The sequence below is a fragment of the Pseudophryne corroboree genome, chromosome 4 (assembly GCF_028390025.1).
Source record: "Pseudophryne corroboree isolate aPseCor3 chromosome 4, aPseCor3.hap2, whole genome shotgun sequence".
Lineage (NCBI taxonomy): Eukaryota > Metazoa > Chordata > Amphibia > Anura > Myobatrachidae > Pseudophryne > Pseudophryne corroboree.
The window spans coordinates 53,931,511-53,947,189 of NC_086447.1; the positions used below are offsets into that span (position 1 = coordinate 53,931,511).

The 15,679-nt window shown below is 51.2% G+C and overlaps 1 protein-coding gene across 1 annotated transcript in view; it reads right to left on the minus strand.

The window, feature by feature from the left end:
- The window catches only part of LOC134908857 (uncharacterized), a 340,940-nt gene that overhangs the window by 71,590 nt on the left and 253,671 nt on the right, over positions 1-15,679 (minus strand). The window contains exon 4 of the mRNA XM_063915045.1: positions 9,846-9,909. Coding sequence (XP_063771115.1) covers positions 9,846-9,909 — 64 coding nt within the window. The remainder of the gene's footprint in view (positions 1-9,845; positions 9,910-15,679) is intronic.

Genomic DNA, 15,679 nt, shown 5'->3' on the forward strand with positions numbered 1-15,679 from the left:
ACAACCTTTCCCTAACTCCCCTACTGCCCCTGCACAACCTTTCCCTAACTCCCCTACTGCCCCTGCACAACCTTTCCCTAACTCCCCTACTGCCCCTGCACAACCTTTCCCTACCTCCCCTACTGCCCCTGCACAACCTTTCCCTAACTCCCCTACTGCCCCTGCACAACCTTTCTCTAACTCCCCTACTGCTCCTGCACAACATTTCTCTAACTCCCCTACTGCACCTGCACAACCTTTCCCTACCTCCCCTACTGCCCCTGCACAACCTTTCCCTACCTCCCCTACTGCCCCTGCACAACCTTTCCCTAACTCCCCTACTGCCCCTGCACAACCTTTCCCTACCTCCCCTACTGCCCCTGCACAACCTTTCCCTAACTCCCCTACTGCCCCTGCACAACCTTTCCCTACCTCCCCTATTGCCCCTGCACAACCTTTCCCTAACTCCCCTACTGCCCCTGCACAACCTTTCCCTACCTCCCCTACTGCCCCTGCACAACCTTCCCTAACTCCCCTACTGCCCCTGCACAACCTTTCCCTACCTCCCCTACTGCCCCTGCACAACCTTTCGCCCCTGCACAACCTTTCCCTAACTCCCCTACTGCCCCTGCACAACCTTTCCCTACCTCCCCTACTGCCCCTGCACAACCTTTCCCTACCTCCCCTACTGCCCCTGCACAACCTTTCCCTAACTCCCCTACTGCCCTTGCACAACCTTTCCCTAACTCCCCTACTGCCCCTGCACAACATTTCCCTAACTCCCCTACTGCCCCTGCACAACCTTTCCCTAACTCCCCTACTGCCCCTGCACAACCTTTCCCTAACTCCCCTACTGCCCCTGCACAACCTTTCCCTAACTCCCCTACTGCCCCTGCACAACCTTTCCCTAACTCCCCTACTGCCCCTGCACAACCTTTCCCTACCTCCACTACTGCTCCTGCACAACCTTTCCCTAACTCCCCTACTGCCCCTGCACAACCTTTCCCTAACTCCCCTACTGCCCCTGCACAACCTTTCCCTACCTCCCCTACTGCCCCTGCACAACCTTTCCCTACCTCCCCTACTGCTCCTGCACAAACTTTCCCTAACTCCCCTACTGCCCCTGCACAACCTTTCCCTAACTCCCCTACTGCCCCTGCACAACCTTTCCCTAACTCCCCTACTGCCCCTGCACAACCTTTCCCTAACTCCCCTACTGCCCCTGCACAACCTTTCCCTAACTCCCCTACTGCCCCTGCACAACCTTTCCCTACCTCCCCTACTGCTCCTGCACAACCTTTCCCTAACTCCCCTACTGCCCCTGCACAACCTTTCCCTAACTCCCCTACTGCCCCTGCACAACCTTTCCCTAACTCCCCTACTGCCCCTGCACAACCTTTCCCTAACTCCCCTACTGCCCCTGCACAACCTTTCCCTAACTCCCATACTGCTCCTGCACAACCTTTCTCTACCTCCCCTACTGCCCCTGCACAACCTTTCCCTAACTCCCCTACTGCCCCTGCACAACCTTTCCCTAACTCCCCTACTGCCCCTGCACAACCTTTTCCTAACTCCCCTACTGCTCCTGCACAACCTTTCTCTACCTCCCCTACTGCCCCTGCACAACCTTTCCCTAACTCCCCTACTGCTCCTGCACAACCTTTCCCTAACTCCCCTACTGCCCCTGCACAACCTTTCCCTAACTCCCCTACTGCCCCTGCACAACCTTTCCCTACCTCCCCTACTGCCCCTGCACAACCTTTCCCTACCTCCCCTACTGCTCATGCACAACCTTTCTCTACCTCCCCTACTGCTCCTGCACAACCTTTCCCTACCTCCCCTACTGCTCCTGCACAACCTTTACCTAACTCCCCTACTGCCCCTGCACAACCTTTCCCTAACTCCCCTACTGCCCCTGCACAACCTTTCTCTACCTCCCCTACTGCTCCTGCACAACCTTTCCCTACCTCCCCTACTGCCCCTGCACAACCTTTCCCTAACTCCCCTTCTGCTCCTGCACAACCTTTCTCTACCTCCCCTACTGCTCCGGCACAACCTTTCCCTACCTCCCCTACTGCTCCTGCACAACATTTCCCTAACTCCCCTACTGCCCCTGCACAACCTTTCTCTACCTCCCCTACTGCTCCTGCACAACCTTTCCCTACCTCCCCTACTGCCCCTGCACAACCTTTCCCTAACTCCCCTACTGCTCCTGCACAACCTTTCCCTAACTCCCCTACTGCCCCTGCACAACCTTTCCCTAACTCCCCTACAGCCCCTGCACAACCTTTCCCTAACTCCCCTACTGCTCCTGCACAACCTTTCCCTAACTCCCCTACTGCCCCTGCACAACCTTTCCCTAACTCCCCTACTGCCCCTGCACAACCTTTCCCTAACTCCCCTACTGCTCCTGCACAACCTTTCCCTAACTCCCCTACTGCCACTGCACAACCTTTCCCTAACTCCCCTACTGCCACTGCACAACCTTTCCCTAACTCCCCTACTGCCACTGCACAACCTTTCCCTAACTCCCCTACTGCCACTGCACAACCTTTCCCTAACTCCCCTACTGCCCCTGCACAACCTTTCCCTACCTCCCCTACTGCTCCTGCACAACCTTTCCCTAACTCCCCTACTGCCACTGCACAACCTTTCCCTACCTCCCCTACTGCTCCTGCACAACCTTTCCCTAACTCCCCTACTGCCCCTGCACAACCTTTCCCTAACTCCCCTACTGCCCCTGCACAACCTTTCTCTACCTCCCCTACTGCTCCTGCACAACCTTTCCCTACCTCCCCTACTGCCCCTGCACAACCTTTCCCTAACTCCCCTACTGCTCCTGCACAACCTTTCCCTAACTCCCCTACTGCCCCTGCACAACCTTTCCCTAACTCCCCTACAGCCCCTGCACAATCTTTCCCTAACTCCCCTACTGCTCCTGCACAACCTTTCCCTAACTCCCCTACTGCCCCTGCACAACCTTTCCCTACCTCCCCTACTGCCCCTGCACAACCTTTCCCTAACTCCCCTACTGCTCCTGCACAACCTTTCCCTAACTCCCCTACTGCCCCTGCACAACCTTTCCCTACCTCCCCTACTGCTCCTGCACAACATTTCCCTAACTCCCCTACTGCCCCTGCACAACCTTTCCCTAACTCCCCTACTGCCCCTGCACAACCTTTCTCTAACTCCCCTACTGCCCCTGCACAACCTTTCCCTAACTCCCCTACTGCCCCTGCACAACCTTTCCCTACCTCCCCTACTGCCCCTGCACAACATTTCCCTAATTCCCCTACTGCTCCTGCACAACCTTTCCCTAACTCCCCTACTGCCCCTGCACAACCTTTCCCTACCTCCCCTACTGCCCCTGCACAACCTTTCCCTAACTCCCCTACTGCTCCTGCACAACCTTTCCCTAACTCCCCTACTGCCCCTGCACAACCTTTCCCTAACTCCCCTACTGCCCCTGCACAACCTTTCCCTAACTCCCCTACTGCCCCTGCACAACCTTTCCCTAACTCCCCTACTGCCCCTGCACAACCTTTCCCTACCTCCCCTACTGCCCCTGCACAACCTTTCCCTAACTCCCCTACTGCCCCTGCACAACCTTTCCCTAACTCCCCTACTGCCCCTGCACAACCTTTCCCTAACTCCCCTACTGCCCCTGCACAACCTTTCTCTAACTCCCCTACTGCCCCTGCACAACCTTTCCCTAACTCCCCTACTGCCCCTGCACAACCTTTCCCTACCTCCCCTACTGCCCCTGCACAACATTTCCCTAATTCCCCTACTGCTCCTGCACAACCTTTCCCTAACTCCCCTACTGCCCCTGCACAACCTTTCCCTACCTCCCCTACTGCCCCTGCACAACCTTTCCCTAACTCCCCTACTGCTCCTGCACAACCTTTCCCTAACTCCCCTACTGCCCCTGCACAACCTTTCCCTAACTCCCCTACTGCCCCTGCACAACCTTTCCCTAACTCCCCTACTGCCCCTGCACAACCTTTCTCTAACTCCCCTACTGCCCCTGCACAACCTTTCCCTAACTCCCCTACTGCCCCTGCACAACCTTTCCCTACCTCCCCTACTGCCCCTGCACAACATTTCCCTAATTCCCCTACTGCTCCTGCACAACCTTTCCCTAACTCCCCATCTATGAGTGCACAACTAATAAATGCAGAGATGCGGATCTTGTATGCAGCAGATTAATATGGGACCGCCGATTGGCCATCTCTACCCCAGTGCAGCGAGACAGCAATGCTAAACACTGTGCTGCCCTCTCCACTAGGTAGTTTAAGACAGGGCCGCACAGGTTTATGGTTAATACATTAATGTCCCCTTTACATACATGAGAGGAGATGTGCTCTGCCTTGGAGAGTGATAAAGTGGACGGAGATAAAGTACCAGCCAATCAGCTCCTAACTGCCATTTTACTGGGTGTGTTTGAAAAATAACAGTTAGGAGCTGGTTGTTTGGTACTTTATCTCTCTCTCCTTTATTACTCTCCAAATCTTATTACATCAGCCCCCCAAAGCTTAGTACATCTGCCCCACGGTGTGAGACCTGTAGAACTTGAAGCAGTACATGCTGTACTTTATACACTGTTTACAGTCACATTAAACTCCACGCTTTAGTGGTATGTTTACAGGAAGCTGTTCCGCCATCTGCGTCCCTGCAGGAATCCCACGCAGGGGTCACCATAGGTCATTACACACATTACACAGACAGCTTTCGCCAGACAGGGGGAGGCTGCTTACACGTATAATATTTCTTAATGAATCGCAAACAGAGTCCCTGATACGTCCCCCTGTATTGGATCCAGCTCCCATTCACCCGGACACAGAGGCATAACTAGGGTTTTTGGAGCCCAGGGCAAGATGGCATGGGCGTGGTCACACACCAGAAGGTTTGTGGCCACGCTCCAGAAGGGGTGTGGCCACTGAAAATGGCCCACAGTGCCAGTTACATTGCCCCACAGTGCCAGATACAATGCCCCACAGTGCCAGATACATGCCCCACAGTGCCAGTTACATTGCCCCACAGTGCCAGTTACATTGCCCCACAGTGCCGGATACATGCCCCACAGTGCCAGTTACATTGCCCCACAGTGCCAGATACAATGCCCCACAGTGCCAGATACAATGCCCCACAGTGCCAGTTACATTGCCCCCCAGTGCCAGATACAATGCCCCACAGTGCCGGATACATGCACCACAGTGCCAGTTACATTGTCCCACAGTGCCAGATACAATGCCCCACAGTGCTAGATACAATGCCCCACAGTGCCGGATAGATGCCCCACAGTGCCAGTTACATTGTCCCACAGTGCCAGATACAATGCCCCACAGTGCCAGATACAATGCCCCACAGTGCCAGATACAATGCCCCACAGTGCCGGATACATGCCCCACAGTGCCAGTTACATTGTCCCACAGTGCCAGTTACATTGCCCCACAGTGCCAGATACAATGACCCACAGTGCCAGATACAATGCCCCACAGTGCCAGTTACATTGCCCCACAGTGCCAGATACAATGACCCACAGTGCCAGATACAATGCCCCACAGTGCCAGTTACATTGCCCCACAGTGCCAGATACAATGTCCCACAGTGCCAGATACAATGCCCCCCAGTGCCAGATACAATGCCTAACAGTGCCGGATACATGCCCCACAGTGCCAGTTACATTGTCCCACAGTGCCAGATACAATGCCCCACAGTGCCAGATACATGCCCCACAGTGCCAGTTACATTGCCCCACAGTGCCAGATACATTGCCCCACAGTGCCAGTTACATTGTCCCACAGTACCAGATACAATGCCCCACAGTGCCAGATACAATGCCCCACAGTGCCAGTTACATTGCCCCACAGTGCCAGATACATGCCCCACAGTGCCAGTTACATTGCCCCACAGTGCCAGTTACATTGCCCCACAGTGCCGGATACATTGCCCCACAGTGCCAGATACAATGCCCCACAGTGCCAGATACATGCCCCACTGTGCCAGTTACATTGTCCCCCAGTGCCAGATACAATGCCCCACAGTGCCAGTTACATTGCCCCCCAGTGCCAGATACAATGCCCCACAGTGCCTGATACATGCCCCACAGTGCCAGTTACATTGTCCCACAGTGCCAGATACAATGCCCCACAGTGCCAGATACAATGCCCCACAGTGCCGGATACATGCCCCACAGTGCCAGTTACATTGTCCCACAGTGCCAGATACAATGCCCCACAGTGCCGGATACATGCCCCACAGTGCCAGTTACATTGCCCCACAGTGCCAGATACAATGCCCCACAGTGCCAGTTACATTGCCCCACAGTGCCAGTTACATTGCCCCACAGTGCCAGATACAATGCCCCACAGTGCCAGATACATGCCCCACTGTGCCAGTTACATTGTCCCCCAGTGCCAGATACAATGCCCCACAGTGCCAGTTACGTTGCCCCACAGTGCCAGTTACATTGCCCCACAGTGCCAGATACAATGCCCCACAGTGCCAGTTACATTACCCCAAACTGCAAACTGCAAAGAAATTTCTATTCGCTATTCTATTCGCAATTCTGCGAATCTTTCGTTTGCAATTCTGCAAAGCTAAGATTCACTCCCAGTAGGCGGCGGCTTAGCGTGTGATAAGCTGCTAAAAGCAGCTAGCGAGCGAACAACTCGGAATGAGGGCCAGAAATTTCTTTGCAGTTTCTGAGTAGCTCGAGACTTACTCTGCCACTGCGATCAGTTCAGTCAGTTTCGTTCCTGGTTTGACGTCACAAACACACCCAACGTTCGCCCAGCCACTCCCCCGTTTCTCCAGACACTCCCGCGTTTTTCCCTGACACGCCTGCGTTTTTTCGCACACACCCATAAAACGGTCAGTTTCCGCCCAGAAACACCCACTTCCTGTCAATCACACTACGATCACCAGAACGATGAAAAATCTTCGTTAAGCCGTGAGTAAAATACCAAACTTTTGTGCTAATTTACTTGGCGCAGGCGCACTGCGAACATTGCGCATGCGCAGTTTGCGACTTATCACACCGATGCGAAGAAAAAGAACGAGCGAACAACTCGGAATGAGGGCCATGGTTTTGCCCAACTGCTAACAAAATTCCTGCTGCAATCAACTTGGAATTACCCCCATTATCTTTAGAATTAGGATGTGCAGTCCAAGGCTTCCCCCTATATGCAGTGTAGGGGGTTACATCTTAAATATAGTTTTGGCATGGTGCACAAAGTTATGGAAACCCTTATCTGTAACTATGGCCCTCATTCCGAGATGATCATACGATCATTCACACTGACATGCGGTGGGACGCGCAGCACAGGGCTAGTCCGCCCCGCATGTCAGTGCCGCCCCCCCCTCAGAAGTGCAAAGGCATCGCACAGCGGCGATGCCTTTGCACTTCCAGAGTAGCTCCCGACCAGCGCAGCTTTAGCGTGCTGGCCGGGAGCTACTCGTCGCTCCCCGGGCCGCAGTGGCTGCGTATGACGTCACGCAGCCACTGCGTGCCACTCCCCACACGGTCCGGCCACGCCTGCGTTGGCCGGACCGCGCCCACGAAACGGCGGCCAAACGCCGCCGTTCCGCCCCCTCCCGCCCAGCGACCGCCTCTGCCTGTCAATCAGGCAGAGGTGATCGCAGCCCTGCGCCAGCGCACTACAGCAGTGGCGCATGCGCAGTGGGTACCCGTTCGCTCGGCTGCGATAAAAAGCAGCGAGCGAATGGGTCAGAATGACCCCCTATATGAGCCCTCCATTCCGGATGTGTATTACAAGTTGTATATGCCAGTGACGTGCGGTGAGGTCGGTGGCTGGGGAGGCACTTGGCAGCTATAACCATTCTCCCCCTTCCACCCATAGAGTGGGGGGGAAAAAAAAGTGTAGTCCCCCATACATTGCTAAAACCAGCACCAGGCAGAACCAGCCAGGGGGGTCCCCATGCCATAACATTAATCTGCCCCCCAAGCTAGTCAGCCCAGGGCTAAAATTCCTCGGGAAGTGGGGACCCCAACAAATAAAAATGGGGTCCCCCCTTCCAAGCAATAACCAGCACTGGGCTGATAGCCCAGTGCTATGCCCTGCACACCTGGTGGTGGTAAGTGCGGGGTTCATTGTTAATATTGTTCTTTACAGGTGGCCTACAGGTCTCAGCAAGCCTGCCCCAGCATGCTGGCACTTGGAGAACCACAAGTGCCAGCATCCCCGGACATAAAGGGCCTGCTGGCACCTGTAAAGAAAATATTAAAATAAAAACACCACACCGTCTTTAAAAAAAGTTTATTAGTCAGGGTCTTCACCTGGGGGTGGCGGCCTTTAAGCTCTTTTGCATGGCTGCCGCCCCCCAGGGCTTCCGGCGTCTTCACCTGGTGGGCGGCGGCTGTTAAGCTCTTTTGCATAGCCGCCGCCCATCCAGGACTTCCGGCGTCTTCTTTCTTTTGGAGCTCTTCTCTGCTCCTCCTCCACTGTCGGACTGATGCCGCTGCCTCGCACTGACTTATATAAGTCAGCCGGAGGGGGGCGGAGCAATGACGCAGCGAGCCGTGATTGGCTCACGGCGGCCATCTTGAATTTAAAAAATGCCGCTGAGGCGCCATTTTTGAAATTGGTACCGCTCCGCTGCCAAACTCTGCAGAATGGCAGACAGGGATCTCAGATCCCTGCCTGCCGCTAATACTCTCACCGTCGCCCGCACCTCCGCCACCTCTAGCCGCCTGCACCTCCGACGCCCGCACCTCCACCGCCTCCTGCTGCCCGCACCTCCGCCGCCACCGCCGCCCGCACCTCCGCGCGCCCACACAGTAATGGCAGCGGATCCTGTGACGGATCCGCTGGCCAATCACTGTGGCCTCACTGACAGGGGCGTGCTTTCATGGGTTGAAAGCATGTCCCTGTATGAAAGTGGCACCTTTCCCATGCATTTCCAATAGGCTTTTAATGCCCATGGCTAGGCCCCGCCCGACCCCCGCTCCCACACCTTTCCCCATTCACAACGGGAGGCACCACGATCGGTGCCTCCCAAACACATTTAAACAGGGATAATGATTAGATTAATATAAAGGAGATACTTATGACACAGAATATGTATCATATTCATAAGTATCTGCTTTATATTATTTTAATCATTAATGACAGGGGAGGCACTGCCTCCTACCTCCCCCGCCTCCCCTGACTGCACGTCCCTGATAAGTAGAGGTATGATGTAAGCTCTCACGAGCAGGGCCCTCTTCCCTCATGTGCTTATCCTTTTCTTACTTTAATAATCCTCAACTGCCCAAATCACGCAGTTTTTTGGCCACCTGGAACTTCTCTGTCATTTACTGGTGTAGATATGCTTAGTTACCCTGTACTTGTCCTAAATTGTCATCACCTGTAAGTTACTGTTTTCCTGTTTTGATTATGTGCATATGTACTCTGTAATTGGGCGCTGCGGAACCCTTGTGGCGCCATATAAATAAAGGATAATAGTAATAATAATAATAATAATGTGCAATCATAGGGGTCTTCCGAAACATTTAGGTGAATGGTGATGTACCGCCATTCCCTCTGACAGGCCCCTGCCTTGCTGCTCTGAGTGCATGCATGTTAGCTGCTGCACACTGCACACGGAATGTAGCACACGCATGTCCGCTAATTGCACGTGCTGACTCCTGTACATGCTCCTGAGATCAGAGCTGGGGGCCAACGTAATGCATGAACAGGCACGCTGGACCTCCTCATCTGCCACGCGCCATGCAGTGCTTACAGTTCTGCCCCGGATTATAAGATGAGATGGCTCCAACATAAGCATTCAGTGATAGTAAGCAGGAAGAAACGGAATGAACACAGATGGCTATTATATTTCTCTGTGCGGCTTATGCCCACCTGTAGGAATGACGTCGGGCTTTGTTCCGTTACTTTCCAGTGTGTCGTTGTCCTTGTGTATTGTCTGGTGGGAAATAAAGACAAGTTCAGGCAAGTTCTAAAGCAGTCAGATTCTATACAACATTTTACAGGTGAAAGACTTTGGGACACTGGGACTTTTGTGGTGACTATACCCGGGGCCAGCAGCCCAAACCATGTGGACGTCTTCAATACTTTTTGCTGTTTTTAAATTAGATATTTTTGTACTGAGGAGGAAGATTCTGCATAAAGTGAATACCATCCTTCATTCTCTGTGATGGTCTACATGCGTTAAAATTACATCCTTATGTGAGTGGGACTGATACAACCCAAAAAACCCATACAAATTTTAAACAGTTTTGCACTATGTATTGTACATTTTATATCTTTTAGTTCTGTTCTTAAATCAAGCCAGCTGTTAGATCTGCAATCTCCATGTGACTACATTGGCTATGGTCCCAATTGATACAATTGTGAGAATCTGAAATTGCATGTGATTATACCGTGTAAGTTTTTTCCTGATGGTATTTAAATAGCGCCACGTGGAGTTCCAAGTTTTCCATTTCTAGTGTACCATTTTAGAATCACGGTGAAAGGTTCTTTATTGGCCTCTAAGGCTGCTATCAGTATTTTAGCGCACCAGGGGTTCCTTCTTTCTTGTGTTCAACATTTTACAGAAGTTATAGAGTCGTTCTCACTAATTTAGCATTATAATACTAATATACAGTACAAGCATTTATAAGCATATTACCACATGGCAAAACCACACAGTGGTGTCTGTAGGGGTGCAACTGCTTATGGGAAGGATGGAGTGGATCAGGAACAGTCATTACGGAAAAGATGCACCTAATTATCAAAACAGCCCACAAGGTACTGGGAAATTCCCTGGTTGGTCCCACTGGACTCAGGGCCCATTTTCTTTCCATTGGACATAGGACCGAGGACATCTTAACGTATAGGCACACTGGGCAATTGCCTAGGGCCTTAGGATGACTTGTCTATTAAGTTAGGGAGTGAGTATGGGTTAGATGTCTTGTGCTCTGGCTTAGGGAGTAAGTATGGGTTAGATGTCTTGTGCACTGGTTTAGGGAGTAAGTATGGGTTAGATGTCTTGTGCACTGGTTTATGGAGTGAGTATGGGTTAGATGTCTTGTGCACTGGGTTAGGGAGTGAGTATGGGTTAGATGTCTTGTGCACTGGGTTAGGGAGTGAGTATGGGTTAGATATCTTGTGCATTGGGTTAGGGAGTGAGTATGGGTTAGATGTCTTTTGCATTGGGTTAGGGAGTGAGTATGGGTTAGATGTCTTTTGCATTGGGTTAGGGAGTGAGTATGGGTTAGATATCTTGTGCATTGGGTTAGGGAGTGAGTATGGGTTAGATGTCTTTTGCATTGGGTTAGGGAGTGAGTATGGGTTAGATGTCTTGTGCACTGGGTTACGGAGTGAGTTTGGGTTAGATGTCTTGTGCATTGGGTTAGGGAGTGAGTATGGGTTAGATGTCTTGTGCATTGGGTTAGGGAGTGAGTATGGGCTAGATGTCTTGTGCACTGGGTTATGGAGTGAGTATGGGTTAGATGTCTTGTGCACTGGGTTAGGGAGTGAGTGTGGGTTAGATGTCTTGTGCATTGAGTTAGGGAGTGAGTATGGGTTAGATGTCTTGTGCATTGAGTTAGGGAGTGAGTATGGGTTAGATATCTTGTGCACTGGCTTAGGGAGTGAGTATGGGTTACATGTCTTGTGCACTGGGTTAGGGAATGAGTATGGGTTAGATGCCTTGTGCACTGGGTTAGGGAGTGAGTATGGGTTAGATGTCTTGTGTATTGGGTTAGGGAGTGAGTATTGGTTAGCTGTCTTGTGCATTAGGTTATGGAGTGAGTATGGGTTACATGTCTTGTGCATTGGGTTATGGAGTGAGTATGGGTTACATGTCTTGTGCACTGGGTTAGGGAGTGAGTGTGGGTTAGATGTCTTGTGCATTGGGTTAGGGAGTGAGTATGGGTTAGATGTCTTGTGCATTAGGTTAGGGAGTGAGTATGGGTTAGATGTTGTCAGGTTCTGTCTAGTTTGTGTTCCCGGAGGGGTCGCTAGTGGGTCAGTGGAAGTAGGATGGAGGAAGTGAGGAGGCCGGATTGGATTCCTGCGCATGTGCGCAAAGTTGTTTATTAAACAGTAGGTTCAGACAATATGGCAGCAGGAATACTTGATGACAACAGTAAATATGCAATTGTGAATGTGCAGCGTGGAAGCTGAAAGTCTATGGCAAAGTCTGTGTGGTAGGTTACAATCGATCAGGGGATCGATGTGTCGGTGTCAGTGGCGCACCCAGGGGGGGTTTCCGAGCACCCAGAAACCCCCCTCCAGTAAATAAATAAAAAAAAAACATATTTTTTTTTAGCTGCATGAGTATTATTAATGGCTGTCTAGCGTCCTCTGCAGCCTGCTGTCCTCCTGGTGGCACTTGTAAGTGCAATAAAAGTTTACTTTATTTTAATTATAGTACATATATATACACATGTATATACATAATATGCTATGTGTATGTGTGTGTGTGTGTGTGTGTGTGTATATGTATATATGTATATATATATATATATATATATATATATACACACATGACCTATCCAGCGGTGTGTCATCTTTTTCTTTCTGAGTGCCTCCATTGGTTTTTTGTTTGTACACACATGTATATATATATATGTGCAGATATATGTACAGTATATATATATATATATATACACACACACACACACACACACACACACACACAGACACACTAGTTTTACGGACCCAGCATATACTGGGTCACCTCAGTCCCCACCCCCGTGATTGGCTCCGCCCAGTTCTGGAAACCCCCCCATGCAAATCCTGCGTTTGCCACTGGGTGTGGGAACCGATAGTTCTTGGATCGTGGAGCACAGCAGGGATGATGGTGGGAATAGCAAGCCTGGTAGCAGTTGCAGGAGACAAGTGTTAAAGTTCTCAGTGCAGTTTGAAATAACACTGGCAGCTTGCAGGCTGATGAACAGGTGTAGATAACGAGATGCACCTGGAGGAGAGTCTCTACTGCAAAGGGCTGGAGCACACTGTAGCTGGTAAAGGTGTGAAGCTTGATCACAGGTACCCGGATTGCTGGTGCTTGTGGTTCCACGGTAGTACAGGATCAAACTGGAAGGCAGAGCAGGTAAACAGAGGAACTGGAGAACGGAGCCAGAGACACAGGTCAGAGGAGTGACACGAAGTCCAGGACAAGGACTGACTCACCCTGCTGCTCCTGATATACCCCCCGGTCTGTAGGTATTGGTTGGAAGTGAATGAGGAGGTGCGGCCAAGCTCCGGATTGGCTGATGCGGTAGTCTGATGGGAACTGTCATGGCGGCGCCCATGCCGCGGCCCGGCGGGAACGCGGCGTGCATGCACGCCTGCTGACAACAGGAGTGTCCTCAGGCCCAAGATGACACCTGGCGACAAGGTGACCAGTGACAGCGAGACATGGGGACCCCGGACGGAGACCGCACCGACGGACAGATGCAGCTGTGGTAAGTCGATTCCTGACAGATGTCTTGTGCACTGGGTTAGAGAGTGAGTATGGGTTAGATGTCTTGTGCACTGGGTTAGGGAGTGAGTGTGGGTTAGATGTCTTGTGCATTGAGTTAGGGAGTGAGTATGGGTTAGATGTCTTGTGCATTGAGTTAGGGAGTGAGTATGGGTTAGATATCTTGTGCACTGGCTTAGGGAGTGAGTATGGGTTACATGTCTTGTGCACTGGGTTAGGGAGTGAGTATGGGTTACATGTCTTGTGCATTGGGATAGGGAGTGAGTATGGGTTAGATATCTTGTGCACTGGGTTAGGGAGTGAGTATGGGTTAGATGTCTTTTGCATTGGGTTAGGGAGTGAGTATGGATTAGATGTCTTGTGCATTGAGTTAGGGAGTGAGTATGGGTTAGATGTCTTGTGCACTGGGATAGGGAGCGAGTATGGGCTAGATGTCTTGTGCATTAGGTTAGGGAGTGAGTATGGGAAAGATGTCTTGTGCACTGGCTTAGGGAGTGAGTATGGGTTACATGTCTTGTGCACTGGGTTAGGGAGTGAGTATGGGTTAGATGTCTTGTGCACTGGGTTAGGGAGTGAGTATGGGTTACATGTCTTGTGCACTGGGTTAGGGAGTGAGTGTGGGTTACATGTCTTGTGCATTGGGATAGGGAGTGAATATGGGTTACATGTCTTGTGCACTGGGATAGGAAGTGAGTATGGGTTAGATGTCTTGTGCATTAGGTTAAGGAGTGAGTATGGGTTAGATGTCTTGTGCATTGAGTTAGGGAGTGAGTATGGGTTAGATGTCTTGTGCATTGAGTTAGGGAGTGAGTATGGGTTAGATGTCTTGTGCATTGAGTTAGGGAGTGAGTATGGGTTAGATATCTTGTGCACTGGCTTAGGGAGTGAGTATGGGTTACATGTCTTGTGCACTGGGTTAGGGAGTGAGTATGGGTTACATGTCTTGTGCATTGGGATAGGGAGTGAGTATGGGTTAGATATCTTGTGCACTGGGTTAGGGAGTGAGTATGGGTTAGATGTCTTTTGCATTGGGTTAGGGAGTGAGTATGGATTAGATGTCTTGTGCATTGAGTTAGGGAGTGAGTATGGGTTAGATGTCTTGTGCACTGGGATAGGGAGCGAGTATGGGCTAGATGTCTTGTGCATTAGGTTAGGGAGTGAGTATGGGAAAGATGTCTTGTGCACTGGCTTAGGGAGTGAGTATGGGTTACATGTCTTGTGCACTGGGTTAGGGAGTGAGTATGGGTTAGATGTCTTGTGCACTGGGTTAGGGAGTGAGTATGGGTTACATGTCTTGTGCACTGGGTTAGGGAGTGAGTATGGGTTACATGTCTTGTGCATTGGGATAGGGAGTGAATATGGGTTACATGTCTTGTGCACTGGGATAGGAAGTGAGTATGGGTTAGATGTCTTGTGCATTAGGTTAAGGAGTGAGTATGGGTTAGATGTCTTGTGCATTGAGTTAGGGAGTGAGTATGGGTTAGATGTTTTGTGCATTGAGTTAGGGAGTGAGTATGGGTTAGATATCTTGTGCACTGGCTTAGGAAGGGAGTATGGGTTAGATGTCTAGTGCATTGGGATAGGGAGCGAGTATGGGTTAGATGTCTTGTGCATTGGGATAGGGAGTGAGTATGGATTAGATGTCTTTTGCATTGGGTTAGGGAGTGAGTATGGGTTAGATGTCTTTTGCATTGGGTTAGGGAGTGAGTATGGGTTAGATGTCTTTTGCATTGGGTTAGGGAGTGAGTATGGGTTAGATGTCTTTTGCATTGGGTTAGGGAGAGCTTATGGATTAGATGTCTTGTGCATTGAGTTTGGGAGTGAGTATGGGTTAGATGTCTTGTGCACTGGGTTAGGGAGTGAGTATGTGTTAGACGTCTTGTGCATTAGGTTAGAGAGTGAGTATGGGTTAGATGTCTTGTGCATTAGGTTAGAGAGTGAGTATGAGTTATGGGGGTCATTCCGAGTTGATCACTAGCTGCCGTTGTTGGCAGGGCAGCGATCAGGTTAAAAATCGGCATTTCTGCGCATGCATATGCACCGCAATGCACACGTGCGACGTACGGGTACAAAGAGCTTTGTGGTTTTGCACAGATTCTAGCGACGTTTTCATTCGCACTGGCGGCCACAAGAAGATTGACAGGAAAGGGGCGTTACTGGGTGTCAACTGACCGTTTTCAGGGAGTGCTTAGAAAAATGCAGGCGTTCCAGGGAAAATGCAGGCGTGGCTGGGCGGGTGTGTAACGACAACAGCCAACCCTCC